General features: G+C 37.0%; 1 protein-coding gene across 1 annotated transcript in view; it reads right to left on the bottom strand.

The window, feature by feature from the left end:
* ARSB (arylsulfatase B) overlaps nt 1-24,217 on the bottom strand; it is a 148,028-nt gene that overhangs the window by 41,526 nt on the left and 82,285 nt on the right. The window contains exon 6 of the mRNA XM_033110835.1: nt 13,799-13,869. Within this exon, the coding sequence (XP_032966726.1) occupies nt 13,799-13,869 (71 nt within the window). The remainder of the gene's footprint in view (nt 1-13,798; nt 13,870-24,217) is intronic.

Here is a 24,217-nt window from a genome sequence, read left to right on the forward strand (position 1 = left end):
ATTTGAGATTACTCTAACAGCATGGAACCCAAAGATAATCTAGCTATGCTATTTTTAGGATACTCAGCTAATTTACTCAGTAACAATATACCAACATGAATATTAAAATATACAGAAATATGAAAGTATTTCACAACATAAATGGAGATGAACATATAATTGTAGAGGGAGAGGCACTGCATACCTGAGCACCATTTACTGGGAAAAAAATAAGCTGTTAGGATCAACTTTGTGTAGTTAATACAATGAGGTGAAATATTAACTCTGTGACAGAAAAGGCAAAAGATACAATAATAAAATTGATATTTTTTAAAAATAAAAACAGCTGGACAGCCTATAAAAAGGTAGTGAGACAAGAGATTTGCCATACTACATTTTGAAATGCCATTGGAAGCATTAAAGAGAAGCAGAATAAGATGGGTAAAAACAAAATAAAATCAACCAAGTGAAACTCACCCCAGAAGGTAGGGGAAAAGGACAAAAAGATAAAATGAGAAGTGAAGGAACATATTATATACATGAAGGACAAAGGATATCCAACATACATGTAAGTAGTGTTACTACCCAAAGACCAGAGCACATTTCACAGAGATAAAGTGCAAAGATATATCAGATTAAAACTTTCCTGGGGAAAAATAACTTGAATCGTGCAGTGCTCACTGTGTACCAGGACGAAATGATGAAATAAATCCAAAATATACTGGAGATTATCTCTATCTCTATATTCATCCATCCATCCATCCATCCATCCATCCATCCATCCATCCATCCATTCATCTATCTATCCAGCTATCTATATTAATTATCAGTACTAAAGACAGAATACCATAATTATCCAGGCCGGGGAGAAAAACTGGATTACCTCCAAAGCAAAGATATCAGGCTGTATTGAAATTGCTTTTCTGCAACAATAGATACTAGAAACCATGAGCAATGTCTACAAAATTTTGAAGGAAAAAATTGTGTCCATGGAATTATTTACCCAACAAAGTTGTCATGCATGTAACAGAAAGACATACACTATTCTCGAATATGCAAGGCCTCCGAAAGCACACCATCCATGAAATGTCCATGGAAAGAAGATAATTCAAAGATGAACCCAAACCAATAAAAAAAAAATCAAAAGAAAATTTATATTCAAGATAAAATTAGTTATAGTAATAGGAGTAAGCACTGAATTTATATAAAATTAAATCTGTTCCTCACTCCTGCACCCTGGGATCACTTCAAATAAACCAACTATGTGCAAGTCTCTGTCTAATGCTTTACTTTTTGTGAACTAAGAGTAAGGCAGTGAACAATAATGAATAATGCAATACATGACGCTGAAAGTATTAATTAAATAAGAAACTTTAGTTCTTTAACTGATACCACATATTAAACTGAACTCATAGTAACAGAGAATAGATTGATGATTGTTGGAGCTGGGGGGTAGGAAAAATGGGTGATGGTAATCAAAATGCACAAACTTCCAATTATAAGATGAAAAATCTCTGGGGACCTAAAGTACAGCCTAGTGAATATAGTTAATGATACTGTACTGTACATTTGAAAGTTACTAAAAGAGTAATCATATATGTTCTCACCATCACCATCACCACCACATAAAAAAAAGTTAACTATGTGAGGTAATGGATATGTTAACTAACCTTATTATGGTAATCATTTTGCTATATACATATATATCATCACACTGTACACCTTAAATGGCATAATGTTTACGTCAAATATACCTCAATAAAGTTCGGTGGAAAAAAGACAAATATTTCCAGGTCACAGAAACTCTTTCAGAGAATACAAAAAGAGGGACCACTATTCTAGTTATTTATTGAAAACAGCATAACTTTGACCAAAACCTTACAAAGATAACATGAGAAATCATAATTATAGGATACTCTGACATATAAATATGAATATAAAAATGTTGAATAAAATATTAGCAAGCTGGATCCAACGATGTATAAATTGAGTATACCTCAAAATGCAAATTTGTTTAACATAAAAAAACAAACAAGTCAAAGTAGAAAAACTATACGATCATATCAATAGAGGCAGAAAATTTTTGAAAAAAATCAAGCATCCACCTATTTATGATTTTGAAAACAGACTAGAAATAGAAGGGGGTTTTCTTACTTTGATAAAGAGTATTTAAAAATCTACAACAGACATTATACTTAATGGTAAAACTTTGAAAGCTTTCCCTCTGAGATAGGGAATAAAACAAGAATGCCTGATATCACCACTTTTATTCAATACTGAATAAGAACAGTACAATAAGACAAGGAAAAGGTATAGGATTGGAAAGGATCAAACAAATTGTCATCATTCACAGATAATTTCCTTACTGATATACAAACCCAACAAATTATTAGATTTGATAATAGGGTTTGACAATGTCATTTATTGAACATAAGATCAAATCTCAATTGAATATGCAAAAGTCAACTGCATTTCTATATAGTAACAACTAATAGAATTCAAAAACAAAAAGGAACCATTTATAGTAGCAACAAAAACATAAGGTATCTAAAAACAAATCTAATTTTAAAAATCTTGAAAATTGTAATATTTTACAGGAAGTCATAAGAGAAGATTACATCAAAAGAAAGATAATGCAGTGTTCATGGAGAAGAAAACTTGATACAAATGACAACACTCTCCAAACTGATCTATAGACTCAATGCAATTTCAATCAAAATCTCAACTGTTTTTTTCAAGATAGTGGGCATAACAATATTGATTTTGCTATTTTAAAATGGTAAACCTACTTTGCATTAATTCTATTCTACCCAAGACACATTCTTTAAAGAGCCAAATGCAAAAGATTAAACCTTTGTAGAAGGAGAAGACAATATAAGTGAATATTTGAACTCAGGATGAATAATTTTTAAAAAATGTAAACACAATGGAAGAATTCTACAAAATGAAGAAAAAATTTAAAGTTAAAAATTTAAAAGGTACCATAAAATAAATTTTAGAAAATTTGCTACATGACAAAAATAAATATTTTAATATATGAAAAGTTCATATAAATTGATAACAAAAATCTTTTTTCTTTACATGAGAAAAGGACAGGCACTAGTAATCATGGCCCGCAAATGAAAAATAAGCCTACCCTCAGCAGTAATCAAAGAAATCCAAATTAAAATAACACATTATTTTATTAACAAAATTGGCACATGTTTAAAAAAGTGTTGATATACCTTCTAGCCAAGATTCCGAGAAATAAGGACTCCTGTGTAGTGATGGTAGAACTATCAACGCCACAACATTTCAGGGAAGCAACTAGGTCATAAAACATCAAAGGATCTTCAAAATATTTATGCCCTTTGACCCAGGAATTTTGTTTTAGACATTATCCTCCCTAAATAATGGACGGTGACTGCAGCTTTATTCACATTAATGAAAAATTGAAAATATCCTGACAAATGCAAAAATAGGGTAATGGTTAAGTAAAGTATTTCCACATGTTAGAATGGTAGATCCATGTCACAGAATACCATGACATACAGCCATTAATAAAATTGTTACACAAAAATTTTAAAGATGAAAAATTTCTGCACTTAATTATGCTGAAAATTTAGGTAATGAAAGAATATATCATGTGATCTGAATTCTGTAAGAATCTGTATAAATGTATGTGTCAGTCAGTGAGTGGGATCTGGAGGGGGAGAGAAAGAGAGAGAACAGAAAAAGCACACCAAAATATCAACAATGTTTACTTTGGGGGGACAGGAGAGAGGGATTAGAGTGATTTTTGCTTTTGTCTCTAAGCTTTTCTGTATTTTTCAAAATTTCTACACAAAAATCCTCCCATGGTATTACTTGTATGTATAAAAAACAGACAGGGAGCTCCCCCTCGCATACAAGATCAAGTCTAATCTCCTTCGTCTGACGTACTATCCTTATTTATCTCACCCATCTTCTCTTTCCTGCCCTCCCTTTGTCCTCGGACCAGGCTTACACACACAACCTTTTAGTCACACTCTTCTGTGTGCCAAGATGGCCTTTTCTATCTCCAGAATTCTTACTTCCGGGTACAGAGCAAAGCTCTCCTCCTTCCATGAACTAGCCAGTGCGATTCAGCCTCCTTCACTCTAATACCAGCTCTCCATAAGATGCTATAAAAATGATCTGGCAATTAATCAAGTACGACTTGGAACATTTCCACCACTGCTGCCTTGAACTGTTATTGGATTTTCTATTAACTTTTTGTATGTTTGTGTTCTTCTCTCCAACTAGGCTACTCTTCGTATTTTTTATAAAAGCTACTGCAACAGAATAGGTGTCTATGGTAGACAGAAAAAAGGCCCCCAATGACGTCCCTGTCCTAATTCCAGGAACCTGTGCATATGTTACATTATCTGCAAAGGGAATTCAGATTGCAGATGGAATTAATGTTGCTAATCAGCTGCCCTGGAAATACCGTGTTTCCCCGAAAATAAGACTAACCGGAAAATAAGCACCAGCGTGATTTTTCAGGATGTTTGTAATATAAAATAAGCCCTAATGCACCTTTTGGAGCAAAAATTAATATAAGACCAGGTCTTATTTTTAGGAAAATACGGTAGGGCTTATTTTATATTACAAGCATCCTGAAAAATCATGCTAGTGCTTATTTTCCGGTTAGGTCTTATTTTCGGGAAAACACGGTAGGGAGATTATCCTGGGTTATCCAAGTGGGCCCAGTGTCATCACAAGAGTCCTTAAAATGTGAAGGAGTTCAGAGGAGGAGATGAGATGATAGTTAAGCAAAGTTGGAGCAATGTGTCATGAGAAGGACTCAACCCTCCATTGCTGGCTTTGAAGATGGAGGAGGAGGCCACAGGCTAAGGCAGGTGGGCAGCTTCTCGAGGCTGGAGAAGGCAAGGAAGTACGTTTTCCCTGGAGCCCCCAGGAGGAATGAGGGCCTGCTGACACCCTGGGTTTTTGTGCCGTGAGACCTGTATCAGACTTTTAACCTACAGAAGTGTAAGATAAATTTGTGTTGCTTTAAATCATTAAGCTTATGGTAATTTGTTCCAGCATCAATAGAAAATTAATATAGTGTTAAATATTATTTTCCTTTACTCACATTAAAAGTAAGAAAAGATAAAACCAAAGTTGCCAAAATAATAGACAAACATAAAACTGTACTTTTTGAGGAAGTCTATTCTAATCACCCCCAAATGCTTCTCATTTACATCGCTTATCATTTCTTGCTATTTTATTTTATAACAGTTATTATAACTTTTTTATAACTGTGTTAATATTTACTGGGCATATATTCTTTTCCACTGATTCAAAAGGCTCTTAAGAAGCAGGGGACATATATTCAGTCCCTGGGTATTTGCTGCCAGAGGTAACCGACTTCAGTCTATAAACGGCTGTTACTAACATCTTACCTTATGGGTTCCGTAAGGCAGACCATGTACTCAGCTGTCTACAGCCTATTTCTCAGAAATGTTTTTAAAGTTTTATTTCAGCCTTATACATAAGCACCCTAAAACTCCTAAAAAATCTGAACAGATTAGTAAATATTTAGAAAGGGGACTTCATATATTTTAATTCCACTGGATATGTCGCATCAAGTTTAGGGAAGTTTTATGTTTATCCAGAATTTTATAGTTGACTAGTGCAAGAAAGGTGTATATATTTATCCTTGCAGATCATCAGATTGAGGAATTGAGGTAGGAGGATGTGTAGTCCAGACTGGGAAAGAAAGGAGGGGGCCTGGATATGCCCAAATCTTGAATAGACTTGGGTATGAAGTAGGTTCCAGTATGGAGGGTGGGGAGGGCACTGCTGCTGGGTCTGAAAGGGACTATGTGGAGGGCAATCGAACTTTTGTATTACGTGTCCAAGTCAGCATAGACCTTAAACAACTACTCTTGGAAGCCATGGCTAAAATTCCTAGGCTCTACCAGAATTAAAGAAAAGTAAGAAAATCACTAAGTAGTCAGTTGGAAAGCGGAGGACATGGCATCATCGTAACCCTGGGGGGAAGAAATCAAAGCTGATGTGTAAATGGGGTTCTGGGCAAGTAACCACATGGTGCTGTGCAGAAGAGATTTGGTGAGGCAGCTGGCCCTGGCCACATGCCCTCCTCTCAGGCAGGTCCAGCCCCAGCCCTCAAGTTAGCATCTGTTATCTGGCCCTGAGTAGCCTTAAAAAAGTTGCTTACCCTGATTTCTCCAAACACAAAATTGGGGCAGTGGGATTTGCCATTTCTGTGTAGCCTAGGCCTGTGGTGAGAATTAATTAGTGTTTTTAAAGTGCTGTGGGTTTGGTTTGGTTTATTTATTTTCTCAGGATGAAAGCCAGTATGCTAGCACCAAGTGTTAACAGCGAAGGTTTGATGTGTGTTACTTGAGATGCACTGTGTGAAGTGGGGTGGACGGGCTATGAGACCGGTGGGACTGCCTTTGGCATCGAGAAGGCCACATTTCTAAACATGCTTTAGTACTCCCCAAAGTGAAGGAGGCAGAATAAAAGCCTTTGAAAATTAGAAAGGAGCAGAGTTATCTGGGTTCCGACTCTGCGATTGAGGGCACGCACCAACCCACACCACGGAAAACCTGACCAGCTGCTGAAGACAAACATTGGCTGCTAGAGAAGACAGAAAATTCTGCTCACTTTGGGACAAGCTGTAAAATGGGCTCCTATATTCGGTAAGAGAAAGAACCGCAATGCAAGCAGTCAGGGTTTCAGGGCTGACAACTGAGGAGAAATGCTGTTTCACATAAGCTTCTCTGAGCCAGGACAGGTGGGCATAAGAAGCAGAAACTCCAGTACGCCTCAGCTCTCCCTCACTAAGACCCCAGGAGCTGGACAGATAGATAGTACAGTCTCACAAGAACTCTCTAAGCTGGCTGTTCAAAATAAATCTTTTTGGCTTTGTTCCTGATTATGGAAGTTGTATGTACTCATCACTAAAAATTAAAACTGCAGAAATATAGAAAGTAAAAGGTACAGACACCCCTTTCCAACCCCGACGGCCAGAATATAATTGCTGTTAGCTGGTTAGATATATTTACAGGAGATAGCTATAACTGACCTCAAGTTATCGGCAATGAAACTGGTGACTCAAAGAACTTATTCATATGTTCACGGGAAATACATCAAAACTGGGATCCGAACGCTGCATGTTCCATTAGGCTCCATTGCCCCGTCCCCACCCCTGATCCCTCATCCCACCATCATCCTCAAATGTAATTTCTACAGGTACTAACAGGGTTTCCACAACTAGCTTTACAAACAGAAGCTGCTAGGTCACGGGGATGTAACACACAGCAGAGGGAGGAGAGCCAATAACACCGCCATAACGATGTATGGTGACAGATGGGCACTAGATTTACTGTGATGATATCATAAGGTAAGTTAATGTTGAATCACTATGTTGTATACCTGAAACTAATATAATACTGTATGTCAATTATAATGAAACGTAAGTTAATTGTTTTTTAAAAAAGCTTTTAAAAATACCCAGAAGCTGCTGTCATCAATAGAGTCAGATTAGATGTGAAACCGCAAAGCTAGTGTACCCACTACACCCATTTTTTTCCAGCCTCATTTAAATGCATAATGCTCCAACATTTGAGAGAGATGATTGTAAAAAGATCTGGGTGCCCTTTCCCCACAAAAAAGTGTGGAACAGAAAGCAAAGAGACCACTGAAATCAGTAAGACGTGACTTCTGTGTGAGGCCTGGACCTGGAGAGCCCTGAGTTCCCGCTCTGTTCCTTAACAGCTGTGTGTGACTGATACCTCAGTTTCACCTTCTGGATTATAAAGAGGATGGACAATCTGAACGAAAGGTGCCTTTGCCCTCTGTATTTTATGCAATGATGAACAATCTCATCATTGAGAGTTGGTGGGCCTCATGTATCCTACCTTTTTAAATTCTGCTCATTAACTAATTTTAGGCTGAAAGACAATTGCCACTGTATTGCTTCTTCTCCAATACGCCCAGAAAGAAATGAAAGTGCTTTGAAAATAATGTATGCTACTGTTAAGCTTGCTAGATTGATTCTAATTCAACAAATGGATGACAACCAACTTACATGACTGATTTATTAGCATACATTCTTTCAGTATGCATAAGTCTCTGATACATAAGGCATTGAGAGCTATACAGATGAAATTTTGCCCTCCTTGGAGTTTATGGCTCTGGGTGGGGAAAACACATTAATATAAATAACTGCAACCTGAGGTAGCAAGAGCTCAGTGTCCCAGGATGCTCCAGAGAAACCCAAGGGACTCAAGTTTGGTGGGCTCGAGAGCTTCTTAGAAAAGTAGGGATATGAACTGGTTCCTAAACAAGGGTTAGAGAAGCAAAGGAAGATGAAAGTGACTGAAGGAGGGCACTGCAGCGGTGCTGAGGGGGCATTTCAGCTGAATGACAGAGATTGCAGGAAGAGGCTAAGGAGGCTGCATGTGGCTATGGGCAGTTGGGATCCAACAATAGCCATCAAGCAGGGAAGTGAGAGGCTTTGGCCATGTGCTCTTCCAGACCAGTTTCTAACAAAACTGAAAGCCTAATTTATCTACAATACCTACAGTAGTACCTAGCATATCGTGGGCAGTCAGTATCTACTAAATAAATAATCTTGGAAATGGCAACCGAATGTCAGGAAATGGATTTGAAAGTCGCTCTAAAGCGGAAAGAAGGAGTAGCTACAAGCATGCAAACCTGGACAACTCTTGGATCTGGAGTGTAGAGTTGGCAATTTTACCACAGAAAATGCACGTGTGAGAGAGGAGAGGGAGGGAAAACTGTTCTTTCACCCTGTAATCATGAGTAGGAATAACATCTCATTATAACCTTTAAAGAGAGGAGGCCCTTTAAATGAAATAGTAACAAGGCTGTACAGAATCACTTTGAAGACTTGGCCTTTGGTGATGTGTAAAATGCTAACACCTGTCAGTGTCCATCATCTACAATCAAGCTCTAGCAGCAGAATCTGAGTGCTTTCTGCATGTGCACATGTGTCAGGTATGTATGTGTACGTTGCACAGTTGGGTGTACGTGAGAATTCTAAGGCACAGAATGCCACACCTGACTGTCAAGGTGAGTTGTGGTCGCAGATGGAGTAGGGTCATTACTTCCAAACAGCCCAGATCAAGCCTGGGGCCTGCAGGTTGGCCTCTGAAATTATTTTTCTTCCTAGTCTGAGGCATGTTGGCTAGCACCTAGGGGAGGCATAGAATTTGGAGGAGGAACTCTTCAGAACCAAATAATGCTGAACTCACACCTGCAGGATCTCAGGGAGTACAGCTGCTCCCCACCACTTTGGATGTTTCCAGGCTTCCCCATAAATCAGCTTAAATGGTACCATCCCGTTCCCTTGGGCTCTCTCACCGGTTTCCTCCACAGCCCACCCTACGCTGCTGGAGAAAGACACCGAGTCTAGGTCAGCTTGCTTGAAAGAAATATTTTAAAGACATGGGGGAGTAAACAATTTTTGGGTTGTATTCTGAGGAAGGAGGAAAGAGAAACAGGTACTATCTGAACAGAGCCCAAAACATGTCATCCAAGATTACCTCAGAACAAAGCCTCTGAAGATGAATATATTTTCCTCAAAGTATCTAGGAAAGTAGTTGCAGCCCACATGTGTAACTCTGCCCATGGGGGTTGGGGCAAGGGAGGTAAAAGTAGAGCCAGATTTGAGGCACTGAGAGGACTGGTGACCAATGAAACAACACAAAGGAACTTGCCAGGAAGGAAGGAGCACAGAGAGAACCGCAAGACTTGGAGGGAAGTCAGATGGGGCTGAACCCACAGGCAGGGGCTTTATAATTGTATATTTTTCTATCAGGGATGTCTGGGGGTACCCAACTGTGGCTTACATTACTTGGGTTTGCTTTGTTTGTGGGTTTTTACTCAGAATGTCCATTAACATAAAATATGTGAGAGAGCCATTAACATAAGATATGAACAATTTGCTACAAATCTATTAGAAATCAGTTATTAGAGCAGTATTCTAAAAGATCAAGATACATTCTACAAGAAAACAGAATTTTAATATCCCTTCGATGCCATAATACTATATGCTTTTCTTTTTAGTGAACATGTACATTTTATTGTTTTTACTGGTAATGAAAAAAAGGACAGAGGGTACTTCCAGCCACAACCTACCAAGGATATGTGGCCATGAAAACTACCCTAAGTCCACCAGTAAGAAGAGCCTCTGGGGGCACCTTATATACATACAATAAGAGGGAGGGGATGTAGCTGCTAAAGCCCAAGAGACGGGCCTCTGAGGGGTCTGGGCTTCCCTGGGAAACTTCTAACTTTAACATCTATTGCTATGATTTATGACAGGAGGAGACATTGGCCCACCTCACCCAACAATACCCACGAAAGGAGAGAGATTGCTTATGTTCGAAAAGTTCATTGATGCAGTGATGTTTTAGAATAGGGATCAGAAAGGTGGGCCAGATATATTAGGTCGGTGCAAAAGTAATTGTGGTTTTTGCAATTATTAACCTTTTAAACCACAATTATTTTTGCATCAACCTAATAGTAACAACAAAATCATATAGTAATGCAAATTACTCTAGCACTTTCAATGTTTCTAACATTTTCTCTTATGTTCATCTATTTATGACCATGCCGTTGGCTACATCACTGCTTATTAACGAGTGCACCCTTTTTATAATAGCAGGGTGAAAAATGAGAGAAACCGAGTAAGTAGCTTTGCTTCTTTAAGGGCCTATTTACATAGAAATCCACAGACTGTTAAAGCTGGAAGGGACTTTAGAGATCATTTCATTCTTTCTTCACCTCACAGATGAGGACACTGGGAAAGTGGCTTTTGGAAAGGTGGAGGTGGAACGCAACACTCTTCTGCCTTAAGTAAGTACACATAATCTAGGAAGTGCTGGAGTTAGAAAGCAAGGAAATGTTTCTGTGATAACACTAATTTAGCTGTCAGTCCTTAATTTATACCCTCAATTGGCTGCTTTCTTATTTTATTCTCCCAAAACCTGTAGAACATATTCATAGAACAGATTCTATGAATATGATTTGCAGACTTGGCTGTCCTATGAATACATATATCCCTATAGCCGTATTTAATTTTTCCCTATGAATTAATTACATAGGAAAGGAAATGAGCTTGTACCATCATCCTATAAAGGAGCAGGCCCCCAAAGACAGCTGTCTTTTTCCCAAATGCTGCACAGTGGCTTGAAATGAATATAAAAACCAAGAGAAAAGGCCCACGTACAAGGAAGAAGTGGCACTTTGCTAGCTGCAGGCACAGACAGTAGAGAATGCTGCCCTATTTTTTTGTGGCCCAACAGTGAATATGGTTCTATGTCAATGTCATTCATTACATGCAGGAGTCAGAACAAGAGTCCCACGCTGGCAGGGAAGGCCAACAGGAAGACCTGGGGTGGCTTCAGGGAGGAGGAAGGTGCAGCAGAAGGCCAGAAAGTGTGCCTGAATTTGTGACAGCCATAAAGGGTCTCAGTAAGTCCATCATTTCATATGTGGGAAACCGACTCCCAGAAAAGGGATGGGACTTGCTCAAGACCTTACAGGCTATGGGTGGCCAAACGAAGACAATTCTCTATTCTGACTTCCATGCCCTTATTACCGTTTATACTGGAGCTAGGGACACTTGAGAGAAGACAGTGAACACCACAGCAGAACCCTGTAGCAAGCAGCCCTAGGGCCAGGTTACATAGGAGTAGACTTCATAAGCTCCCATTTCTGATGCCAAGACAAAACACATCTTAGTGAGGGAAGGGGGCTTAAGGCTTTTCATTTGTAGGTGGGACTCGGTAGGTAAGGACAGTTTACGACCATTATATTGTGGGCAGCATATTCAGCACATCCCTGGATGTTCTACTGGGCTTATGCAGTGCATTACATTATTCAGAAGTTGTAAAAACCATTCCTGCCTCCCCTCTATTCTCTTCTGGCCACCCTGAGAGATTCGGGTGTATGACTGGCCCTTGGTTAAGAATCACTGCTCTCGTGAGCCAGTAACAGATTGGAACGTGTCATATCTCTGAGGTGTGCTGGGACAGAGAAAAGTTTAAGAACCGCTGATGTAGTAGGCTCACAGTAACTATCATGGTCTGTGATCCTTTTACGTGGCTGATCAAACCATTTCCTAGCACCTTCTAGAATAATCCTTCTAGGCCAATAGAAATACATGGGTAATTAAAAATTTTCTATGAGCCACATTAAAAAAGAAACAGGTGAAATTAATATTAATAGTACATTTAGCTCAACATATCTAAAGTATGCCATTTCAATGTATTTTACTTTTTCATATGGAGTCTTCAAAATCTAATGTGTATGTCACACTTACAGCGTGTCTCATTAGCCACATTTCAAGTATTCAATGTTCACATACAGCTACTGGCTGCCACATTGGATATTCAGCTGCTTTTCCCTGTCTCTCTCATTGACATCTTTATTTCAGTAGAAATAGAAATTGTGCTATACTACAGCCATTCCTACCTGTCTCAGGGCCCTGTGCTTTTCAAGTCTAATGCTTCTACTTCTTTATTCTATCCCAACTCTTCTCCAAGTAATCATTGCTGAGCGCCTATCAAGTGCTGGGTATTTGTGTTAACTTATGAGGGCGAAAAAACATGACATAGACCTTGACTTCCAGGAACTCTCAGTTTAGTGGGAAACGATGGCACACACAAGAGAATTTGATAAATACTATACAGAGATACATACAAAGGAGTGTACATAGCAAGGAATGACTGCTCCTTCTGGGGCTTCTGGAAAGCATTCACAGAGATGGGACACTTGGGCTGGGTTTTAAGGGATGAGGAAACACGGTGGAGAGGCAGGGAAAGGTGTTTCAGGCAGAGGGAAAAGCAGATTCAACATATAAGTATGATGATCTGCATGCTTAGACATGGCCAGCGTCTAGTAGGGCAAGAAGATGGCAGAGTGCCTGGAGTGAGGCTGGAGAGGTGAACTGGAGAGAATGAACTCAGTGACACATTCCGATTTACCGTAGGTCATTCTCTGGGCAGGGAAATCTTGTGGTAGGTTATAGCACAAACTGGAAAGGACAAAGAAGTAAGGAGAGCTTGAACGAAGGGGGTAGTTTAGTTTAGGGCAGTATGTTTAGAAAGGAGGGGATGTCAGCACCAAGTGAGTGAAGGGAATGTAAGAGCACTGTTTTCTGAAGACAGTCTCTAGATGAGCATTATGACGGGAGCTGGGCAAAGGTAATCGGTAATGCTTTCCAGGCCCAGACTCACTATACAAGCATGGTATTTATACAGGATTATTACAGCCTGTTATGATCTGAGAGCACTAAATGGCCTCTTTCCCTGAAGAATTAACAGGGCTCCCTATGGGTTAATTTAGGCAGTAGGAAGAATCAAGCTAAATTACTTCCAGGATTGCTAGGTAGTCAGACCTGTGAGACACTGCAGGTGCTGGGTAGCACCTGACCAGCTCGAGCAGATGAGGTAGTCCTTATACGACCTTGAGTTTTCTGGAATAGGGTTGGAGCTCTCAGGTAAGAACAGGGTAACAACAACATGACATGTACAGTGAGAAGGAGCTTCTGAGATCCCATGGGTTCTCCTTTTATAGATGGGAAAGCTAAGGTATGGAGAGTGAAAAAGCTTAAAGGTCTTACAGCTAGTAAGTGGCAGAGTCAAGAGGAGAATTCACCATCTGTGGCACCAAAGCCACAGTGAGATTAGGACAACAGGTGCCACAGACAACTGTTTACTTTTATAGCAAAGTCAAGTGGAAAAGGAGAAAGTGAGGCTAGAGTCACGCTAGGTAACAAAAAATTTAGTTTAGCAGCAAGGAAAAAGGTACTTACATGGAGAAGCGTCCACAAAGTTTGGGTCGATGTTATGCAGCAGCTCTGTTCTGGGGGAAGGGCTTCCTTCACTAGAAAAGAATTTTTTTAGGAAACATTAATTTCCTCTATCAAATGGGTATGAATTATTTTAATACTCCCTATCCTTGTATTTGTAAGTAATAACAAACCTGCAGTTAACTTTGTCATGAATTCAGGTCTCCAACGTCTATGGTGGATGCATTTACCTTTGAGTAGTCGTCATTTGTCTACATTATAACACTGACTGAACATTTACATAAGAACTTCAGGGCCAAGCACATGACAACTTTAAAAAATCGAGTCTTGTGACTTTTTGCAATAAACAATGTGGCTGTATTTAAACATGACTGTGCTTTACAATAGTGAAATGAGAATTCAAGTCGTCCTGTGTAAACTGCATACTGAATCCTCACAGCGTAATGAAGAAAGAGCATCCGCCAAGAGAGCAGCATCCATATTACAGATGCAACATGCCTTTTAAATATTAGACTATACGAGAAACATTCATGTCTCCTGTATCCAGACTTGCAACATGGAACTTACGTTCAATACAAATAAATGTGAAATAGCCTAACCTCTTCAACATTAAAAAAAAGAAAGTGTATGTGCAAATACCATCACAACCTACATTATTGTTGAAAAAACAAACGTGGAGATCACTTAGTCCAACCCTGTCGTGTCACAGATGAGGAAAGCACATAGTAAGTGATTGGCCTAATAATAGGTTGTATGACTCTCAAAATAGTGTTCTTAAAAAATTGGGAGCATAAACAGCATCAGGTGTTTGTGGGGTATGAGTACCTGAGTCATTTTGCTAGTATATACTCAGCCTCATGGAAGAAGTTGTTAGACACAATCTCAGTTGTTGGGAGAGTACTGTGGGCAACTTGACAATCCAACAGAAGGTTGCTAAATACTGTTAACACCTTGGCATTTGTACACATCTGAATAACAGTTAAGATGCCATATTTTCAGACGGCCCAATATCTACACCCCAAACTCACAGCTAGTTGTCTATAGGTAATGCTACAAATATTGTAGTATTTTATTATTATTTCTAGAGGCACATTTTTAACTCACAGCATAAATAAAAGAATTTAAAACTTTTATATAGATACAGAATCAGTAATACACATGTGTAATGCGTATCCTTATTTTTCTCTCACAAATTTGGGCAAAAGTGCGCATTATACACAGCAAAATGCGGTACCTGGTAGAAATAGTTATCCACCTCTCTCCATTATATTTCATTTACAAAATTTTGCTGCACATACATGAAATTTTGGAAGAGGACAATATACAAAATAATAATAAAATACTACAATATTTGTAGCATTACCTATAGATACGTATAGAAGATAGAAGCTATTTGGGGTTTGCATCTGAACTCCACAAGTGACTGGCTATATAAACTAGAGCTTTGTTTTTCTCACTAGCAGACTGTGGATAAAAGTACCTACTTTCAGGGTTGTTATGAAAATTAAATGAGGCAACATATGTAAAGTACTTAGCACAGTGTCCGGGATATGTTAAGTGCTGAATAAGCTGGTCACTTAAAACAACAAATTTCATTGCAAAATGTGAATCCTGATGCTGCAGACATGAAAAAAATATATAACCACAGGTACAAGTCTAGAACATGAGATACAGATACAAGAATAACATGTAGGTACAATGGAATATTGATATTTCTATCCATTCTTCCTGTTGGTAACAGTTTCCCTTATGACATACACTGATGTAGCTTTAACTTTAATTTCTAAGACATAGTATTATACTCTCTCCCATGCAAGACCTCTTTTTAGAAGTTATCAGTGTCAAATATAGCTAAGTCGCACAGTTTACTCGTTAGAAACTGCATATAAAAACGATATGTTGCCATCTGTTTTCTAGGAATTTTCCTTATTTTTCGGTTTTGGCAGATGACACTGTTTAGCTATATAAGCAACATTATCTTCACTAGACTGTTTATTCCATTTGTGAAATGTAAATCTCTGAATAATGGCTCATGATGTTCATGGTAAGTAATTTTTCAATGATCACACAAGTGCCTTGTTTTTGGGTGAACCAATGTAAGGGGTGTTATTATTATGGCAAATAGTTGGGCTCCAGGCTGATAGAAACAAAGGGAAGTTCTATAATTAGCATCTTTAAGGTAGGCACCTATGCGACTGTTCAAAGACCCTGACTGCACAATGTTCACCGTCTGCCCCAGCACACATTAGTGGCTACGGTAATCTGTAGACAAAGAATTAGGTAAAGAAAAAGAACTGAACAATGTTGTTCACACTGACCCCTTCATGACAGAGACCTACCTCTACACCCGTGAAATGGGCATGTTTCATGCATATCGATAACAACCAAACTGGAGTTATTTTGGGGGTTTGTGCTAGGCTGGCTAGAAGAACAGTGGTTAGCATCTATACTCGTAGAACATTTACTGTGTGCCACATACTATTGTAAATGCTTTACATGTGTTTAATTCTTGATACTACGGTATAGACACAACCTTGGCACACTGCAGTTAAGTGAGTTACAAGATTACAAGTGGGTAAGTAGGTAAGAATTGGGTTTAGAACTCAGGCAGACTGATTCCCTAATTCCCCACTCCTAACCACTATGCAAAATTGTCTCCTCAGTGAAATGTAAAAATCGCCTCAGTGTTTCCTTGAATGTATTATATTTTCATTCATTTAGCTTACTTTTAAGGTACCATTAACAAATATCTCTATTGACTTCAAATACCACTATTAATAAGAGTTAATCATTTTTTCTCTATCATCTTCTCTTAAAAACTTATTTAAAATGGTATGTAGTTAATTTTCTCTGATGATATTTCAGTATTAAATTTTAATTTATCTCAAATTTCATATTTTTTGGATTGGTTTAAAAAAACAGGGAAGGAGAAAACTGATCAGTGACTAGTTTTCAATATGCTATAAATATTTTCTAAAAGTCTACAATTTCAGACACTGAGATCACAGCACTGTCCATTTATAAATAGAGTTTCCAGTTTTTGACTTTCATTTTCCAACTAGTTGAAGGGTGGGGCAGTAAAACATTTCCCATAAATAAATGAAATGCTATTACATTCCATACTTCTTTTACCACTAGCTGCTGACCATCTGTCATAAAACACACTCTGGAAGGCAGTATCAAATTTTTAGAAACAGTGACAGCCATGGTAATATTTTCTGCGATGAAATTTTGACAAAAAAAAAAGTCACTGATTAAAAAGATTCAAGAAATACCCACAGAGCAACGTCCCTCCTGCTAACTCGTTGTAAGCATCTTCATCATCATTATCATCTTCACGTCAAGCTAGAGTCGAGGCTGTGTTCCAGGCACGGGGCTAAATTCTGTTCTGTCACTAAATCCTTACATTAAGTGCCTCTGAGGCAGGTACCACTAATAGTACATTTTACACAGGAGGAAATTGATGCTTAGAGATGTTCAATAACTTGCCCAAGATCACACAAATAATAAATGGGAAAGACAAGGTTTGAACCAGATCTAACCACAGAGTTCACATTTTTAACTATTATACTAGTAAATAAATCTCTCAGAGGGTGTATTTTCTTTGTTATATGGGAGTGGGTGATATTGGCTTTGCATAAATCCCATGCTCCTTGAAAAGCCATTTTAACATGCAAACATTACCACAAATAAAGAGTTTAGGTATGTAAATGATAAAATTTTGAGTACATTTAATGAGGAAATATATAACTTAAATTCATTTGATGTAGAGTGATATATGAGGAGAGAATTTTTTCATGTACATTTTTATTAAGGAATCTTATTAAATTTTTAAAGTAGGCTATTTAAGAAATAAGTAATATTATTAAAAAATGGAATCATATCCTTCATATAACCTTTTCCTACTCATTACTGTAAAATAATTGGTAGAACTTCTGGATTAGTATCTGGGCAAACCAGCAGAGCCTAATATGCCTTTCTTCCAATTTCCATTATAAAACCCATGAAGAATTACAAAGAGAAAAAACTGGCAACAGTGTTGGAAACTAAAGAGAAGACCAGATGCCAAAGTCCCGAGGGGATTTTCACTAATGCCAGTGCTGAAGAGATTAACAACACATTCTTGGATTCTACCATGAGAATCAAAACCCGATCCCACAGAAAATGGAAAAGGATGGATTCACTCTGCCTACCTTTAGCTAGAAGACTCAGGGGCCGCACCACACAAAAAACAGGCAATGGTCTCCCATTAGCTGTCTTCAGAGCTAGCCCATCACGTCTTTCCTCCCTCACAGCCAGCGGCACCCCTCCCTATGTCCACCCAGAGAGCAAACATCAGACTCCATGGGAGGAAACAGAAGAAACTAGCATGATATGTAGTATCCTAGAATGTAGCACTTAATTACAAAAATATTTGAAACAACCTGCAGCGCACTACATACTATGGGCGTAGGGTAGAAGCTCTTTTGTTAAAAAAGGTAAAGTAGGGGATCAAAAAATCATTCCTTAAACATTTTGCTTTGACTTAATATATATATATATATATATATATAAAACTATATATAAATATATATAAACATATATATTTTTTTCATGTACATTTTCATTAAGGAATCTTATTAAATACATATACATTCATTCACTTGGCAGTCTTTGAATGTAGAGCTACTGGTTGGAGTTCCCTATCTTTATTTCATAAACCATATTTATAACGCTACATCTACAATTTCTAGTGTTTTTCTTAAACTGGAGTAAGAGCCTAAGACCATGTGAGTTTCCAGATTTCCATAGAATACTGGTGGCCATCTAAATGTCAATGTCCACATTCTTTTGAAAAAACATATTCAAAAGGAAAGAAAATAAAATCTCCCAACGCTCAAGCCTATACCATCAGCAGGAACTAGAACCTACTTCAGCCCTGGATGGATGTGAGGAAATAACCATCTGAGACATGAAGGGTCAATGCTGGTGCCCACTGTAGGGCAGCGTCAGGCTGGGATGACGCAAAAGAGGGTGAGGGGTATTCAGATCATGTCCAGTAAAATAACCTCAGAAAGAGAGGGCTCCACCCTGAGTGACAAGACGCTGATATGGGTCTGACACCTGGTAGGTCAGAAGGCTGGCTCCTGGGGAAGTGGCTTGAAAAGGGTGCAGGATCACCATGGCAGTCTTGGGCAGCCACCAGTTCTGACAGCAGCAGTTGACTAACAACTGGATGATAAATGGAAAAGGAGGCAGAGGCAAGAGATCAAGGTCCTCAACAACACAGAATCATAAGACAGACCAGAAAGGAGCAATATTTATTAATGAAATTGCACTTCACCGTAGCCATAGATGAAGGTGCCCCTGAACTGAGAAATAAATTAAACTATCCAAATTCCCTGCAGATCACCTGCTATTGTTGGTCCAGGAAAAGCTAATATACATAAATATAAACAAAAACAACAACAGAAAGAACCAGGATCTAAACAAAGTTACCATAGGAGTTAGAAAAAAAATTGCAAATGAGAATTCAAAACTTGACAAATGAAAACATTCCCCTAGTATAGGAAAAAAGAAGCCACAAAACAGAAGAAAATTGTTACATGGTATTTCAACATGAATTAAATATAATTAAATCAGCAATTGCCATTATAAAAAATATCATGAATCAAAAATTTAAAAACTCAGAACAGAACTAAGGGAAGAAACTGAAAGAAAAGACAACTTCTCAGAAATGAAAGGGTATTTTATATAACTGAAAGTATATGAAAGTATACAGAGAATAAAAATGAAAAGAGACGATAATTAATAAAAATAAAGAAAAAGTAAAAAGGATCAGAGAGAAACTGATAGAAACAAAAGATATGTAAATAAGATTTAGTAATATCTAGAATTGGGGTCCCTGACCAAGAAACACAAAACAATGGAATATAAAATTTAAAACTATAATTAAAAAATCTCTGAAATAAAAGACCTGAATGTACAGATTGAAAGAACTCACTGTGTATCTGGCAATATTGACCCAGCACGGCCACCTTTGAGATATATCTAGTAAAAGTCTTAGATTGTAAATAATTATAATCTTCTGAGCCTCAAGGCAAAAGGACCAAGTCACTTGCAAAGGAAAGAAAAGAAAATAAGGTTGATGTTAAACTTATTAACAGCAACATACAAAACAAGTAAAGAGAGGGGTGACATTTTCAAGAAACTCAAGGAAAGATAATGTGAGACAAGGATTTTATATCAGTTGAACTGTTTTTCAATTCTCAAGGTCATAGAAAATGTTTTAATAGACGTGCAAGAATTTCAAGAATCTTGAGAAATCTATTAAAGAATCAATTCCTCCAACTAAGAGATAATTTAGAACACTTTAGAAATGGACAAGTGGTTAGCATATAACAGATTGTAGATCTAAGACTAAAAGAAAATTGTAGATAAGAAGAACAGTATTATATATATTATACACTCTGACAAAGTAGAAATAATACAACTAAAAATAAAACTGGAAGGGGATAGAAAGCTCAAGTTGAATAAGCTAGTCGATTTTCTTATAGGTAATAAGTGGGAGTCAAAGATGCCATTTAAAGCTGACAAACCTAAGTTTAAAAAATATAAACTGAGATAATTATGAAAAGATATTAGTATAATGGTGAACACTAAAATAAAGGTCATTCTAAATATAAAAGAAATAACAAACAAAAAGTTGAAGATAAAAGTAAATACAACATAAAACAATATTTGACAAAAAAATTCCACGTTTCCCCATAAATAAGACCTAGCCGGACAATCAGCTCTAATGCGTCTTTTGGAGCAAAAATTAATATAAGACCCGTTCTTATTTTACTATAATATAAGACCGGGTCTTTATAATATAATATAATATAATATAATATAATATAATATAATATAATATAATATAATATAATATAATATAATAATATAATATAATACCAGGTCTTATATTAATTTTTGCTCCAAAAGACGCATTAGAGCTGATTGTCCGGCTGGGTCTTATTTTTGGGGAAACACGTTACCAGTCACAGCAATACATATAAAGTCATCTACTAAAATAAAATATTTTCTGACTGGATCACAAAGTAAAAGCTATAACTACACCTAACAACTGCAGAATACACATTCTTTTCAAGTCCACCTGGCATAGATACCAAGAATGACTGTATGTGGGGCCAAGCCTCAAATGTAAAAGAATTGAAACAATAAAAGTATTTCCTCTGACCCAAACAGAATTAAATTAGAAATAAATAATACAATTGGAGAAAACCTGAAATATTTGAAAATTAAACAATACCTTCCTAAATAAATACATGGGTCAAAAAGAAATCACCATTTGCACCATTCCCGTCATTATACTTACCAATGATTTTGACATAAGTTCTATCTTGTCAGATACCAAGACTGCAATCTCAGCTTTCTTTTTTTAAGGTTTACAAATTTTTTTCCAGTTTGAGAAATACTTGACATACATCACTGTACAAGTTTAAGGCGTACAGAATAATGGTTTGACTTACATATATTGTGAAATGATTACCACAATAGGTTCAGCTAACATTCATCTTCTCATATAGATGAAATAAAAAGAAAAGAAAGAAGAATAAAGGAAAAAAGTTATCCTTTTTGTTTTCAGGTAAAACTAGTAAACTTTGCTGTAATAGCACTTATCAGAAGACAGCCAAGCAATGTCTACAGAATGTTGAGGAGAAAAGATTTAACAAGAATTCTTTGTCAAATTATTAATATTTGAAGGTAACGGAAAGATACTTTTTCATATGCAAAGATTTAAAAACCTCACCATTTGTGTATCTCTACTGAAAATTACTTTAAAATATTAACGAACCAATCAAAAGGTTAATTAAAATTAGGAACTAACGAATGGGGAAGATACATAATAAAAGAAGTGTTGGTAATATTAAAAGTAATTAAACAGATCTATACATACAATTTCTCTATATATGATGACAAAGTTGAATGCAGAATTAAAAAGTCTTTTTGAAAAGAAGAGTTAAAAGATTTTCAATATTTTATTTCAGAAAGTTGGGTCTATGATCCCAGATTGAATTAATAATCACTTGAAAGTAGAAAATAAGCAGGAAAATATTGATCAGGAAAGTAAAGACAATAAAATTTTGGAGGTTATTTCCGCTTCCAGCCAAGATAACATAATAAGCAGACTGGATTTACCCTTCTATTTAACACAGCCTAAAGTAAAACAGACAGAATATATGAGACAGTTTTCAAACCACTGGATATCAGGCAGAGGACAGTGATCCCTGAGCAAAAGCAAACAAAGTAGGTGAGTCTTATTATTGCCCTAGCTTACTATCTTGAGAGAGTTTCCAAGCCCTGGTGCAGAGAAGGGGAACTGAGGCATAGCCCAGTGGACTCCCTGAGTTGAAGACAGAGCTGAGAATCCAGTGAGACCAAGGGAGCTGACGTTCATATGACGGAGTACCAGAATACCAGAGAATAGAAAACTGCCCAGAAAGAGATTTGCAAAGGGATCTCCTTAGAATATTTAGCTGAGCACTGATTAGATGTATGTGCAGCAAAATTTTGTAAAGGAAATATAATGGAGAGAGGTGAATAACTATTTCATTCAGGTACTGTATTTTGCCATGTATTATGTACACTTTTTGCCCAAATTTGTGAGGGAAAAGTAAGGATGCACATTATACGTGGGTAGTACTAATTTTGTATCTATACAGTTTTAATTCTTTTATTTATGCTTATGAGTTAAAAATGTAACTCCAGGAATCAATAATGATATCCGTATGCAAAATAACCTGAAATACGATAATCGATTTTATTGAAAGTATGACAAATTTGCAACGAGTAAGAGTTCTTGGCCTTCTATGATGCGTAAATATGGTAAATTTGTTACCGGTACATTAAATTCCTTGTATCTTGTATCTATTCTTGTGTTTTGTAATTATTCGTTACATAAAATTTCTTGTACCATAATATGTTAAAAAATAAATGCTAAAATTCCTTTAAAATACAAAAAACCACTAGTGAATTCTACCAAACCTTCAAAGAAGATCTAATACCAGTCCTGCTCAAACGCTTCCAAAAAAATTGAAGAAGAGACAGTACTCCCTAACTCATTTTATGAGGCCAACATTGCCCTGATACCAAAACCTGGTAAGGATAACACAAAAAAAGAGAACTACAGACCAATATCTCTGATGAATACAGATGCAAAAATCCTAAACAAAATTCTAGCAAATCGAATGCAGGAATATATTAAAAAGATTATTCATCATGACCAAGAGGGGTTCATCCCAGGGGCACAAGGATGGTTCAACATATACAAATCCATCAATGTGATACATCACATAAACAAAATAAAGGACAAAAATCATATGATTATATCAATTGATGCAGAAAAAGCATTTGACAAGATACAACTTCCATTTATGATTAAAATACTTAATAAAATAGGTATAGAAGGAAAATATCTTAACCTAATAAAGGCCATATATGACAAACCCTCAGCTAATCTCATAATTAATGGTGAAAAACTGAAGCCCTTTGCTCTATGTTCAGGAACACGACAGGGCTGTCCCCATCACCTCTGCTTTTCAACATAGTGTTGGAAGTCCTCGCCAGAGCAATCAGGCAAGAGAAAGAAATAAAAGGCATCCAAATTGGGAATGAAGAAGTTAAATTGTCACTCTTTGCAGATGACGTGATGCTATACATAGAAAACCCTAAAGACTCCACCAAAAAGCTATTAGGAACAATCAACGAATACAGTAAAGTTGCTGGCTACAAAATCAACGTACAAAAGTCCATCGCATTCCTGTATACTAACAATGAAATCTCAGGAGAAGAAATAAAAAAAAAATTCCTTTTGCAATTGCAACAAAAAGAATAAAATACCTAGGAATAAACTTAACCAAGGATGTGAAAGGCCTATATGCTGAAAACTATACGACATTTTTAAAAGAAATTGAAGAAGACACAAAGAAATGGAAAGACATTCCATGCTCATGGATTGGAAGAATCAACATAGTTGAAATGGCCATATTATCCAAAGCAATATACAGATTTAACGTGATCCCCATCAAAATCCCAATGGCATTTTTTAAAGAAATAGAACAATAAATCATCAGATTTGTTTGGAACCACAAAAGACCCCGAATAGCCAAAACAATCTTAAGAAAAAAGAACAATGCTGGAGGTATCACACTCCCTGACTTTAGCTTGTACTACGGGGCAAAAATAATCAAAACAGCATGGTACTGGTAGAAAAACAGACACATAGACCAATGGAATAGTATTGAGAACCCAGAAATAAAACCACATAAGTATGGACAGATAATTTTTGACAAAGAAGAAAAAAACATACAATGGAGAAAAGACAGGCCTCTTCAATAAATGGTGCTGGAAGAATTGGAAAGCCATGTGCAAAAGAATAAA

The sequence above is a fragment of the Rhinolophus ferrumequinum genome, chromosome 7, assembly GCF_004115265.2.
Source record: "Rhinolophus ferrumequinum isolate MPI-CBG mRhiFer1 chromosome 7, mRhiFer1_v1.p, whole genome shotgun sequence".
Taxonomy (NCBI): domain Eukaryota; kingdom Metazoa; phylum Chordata; class Mammalia; order Chiroptera; family Rhinolophidae; genus Rhinolophus; species Rhinolophus ferrumequinum.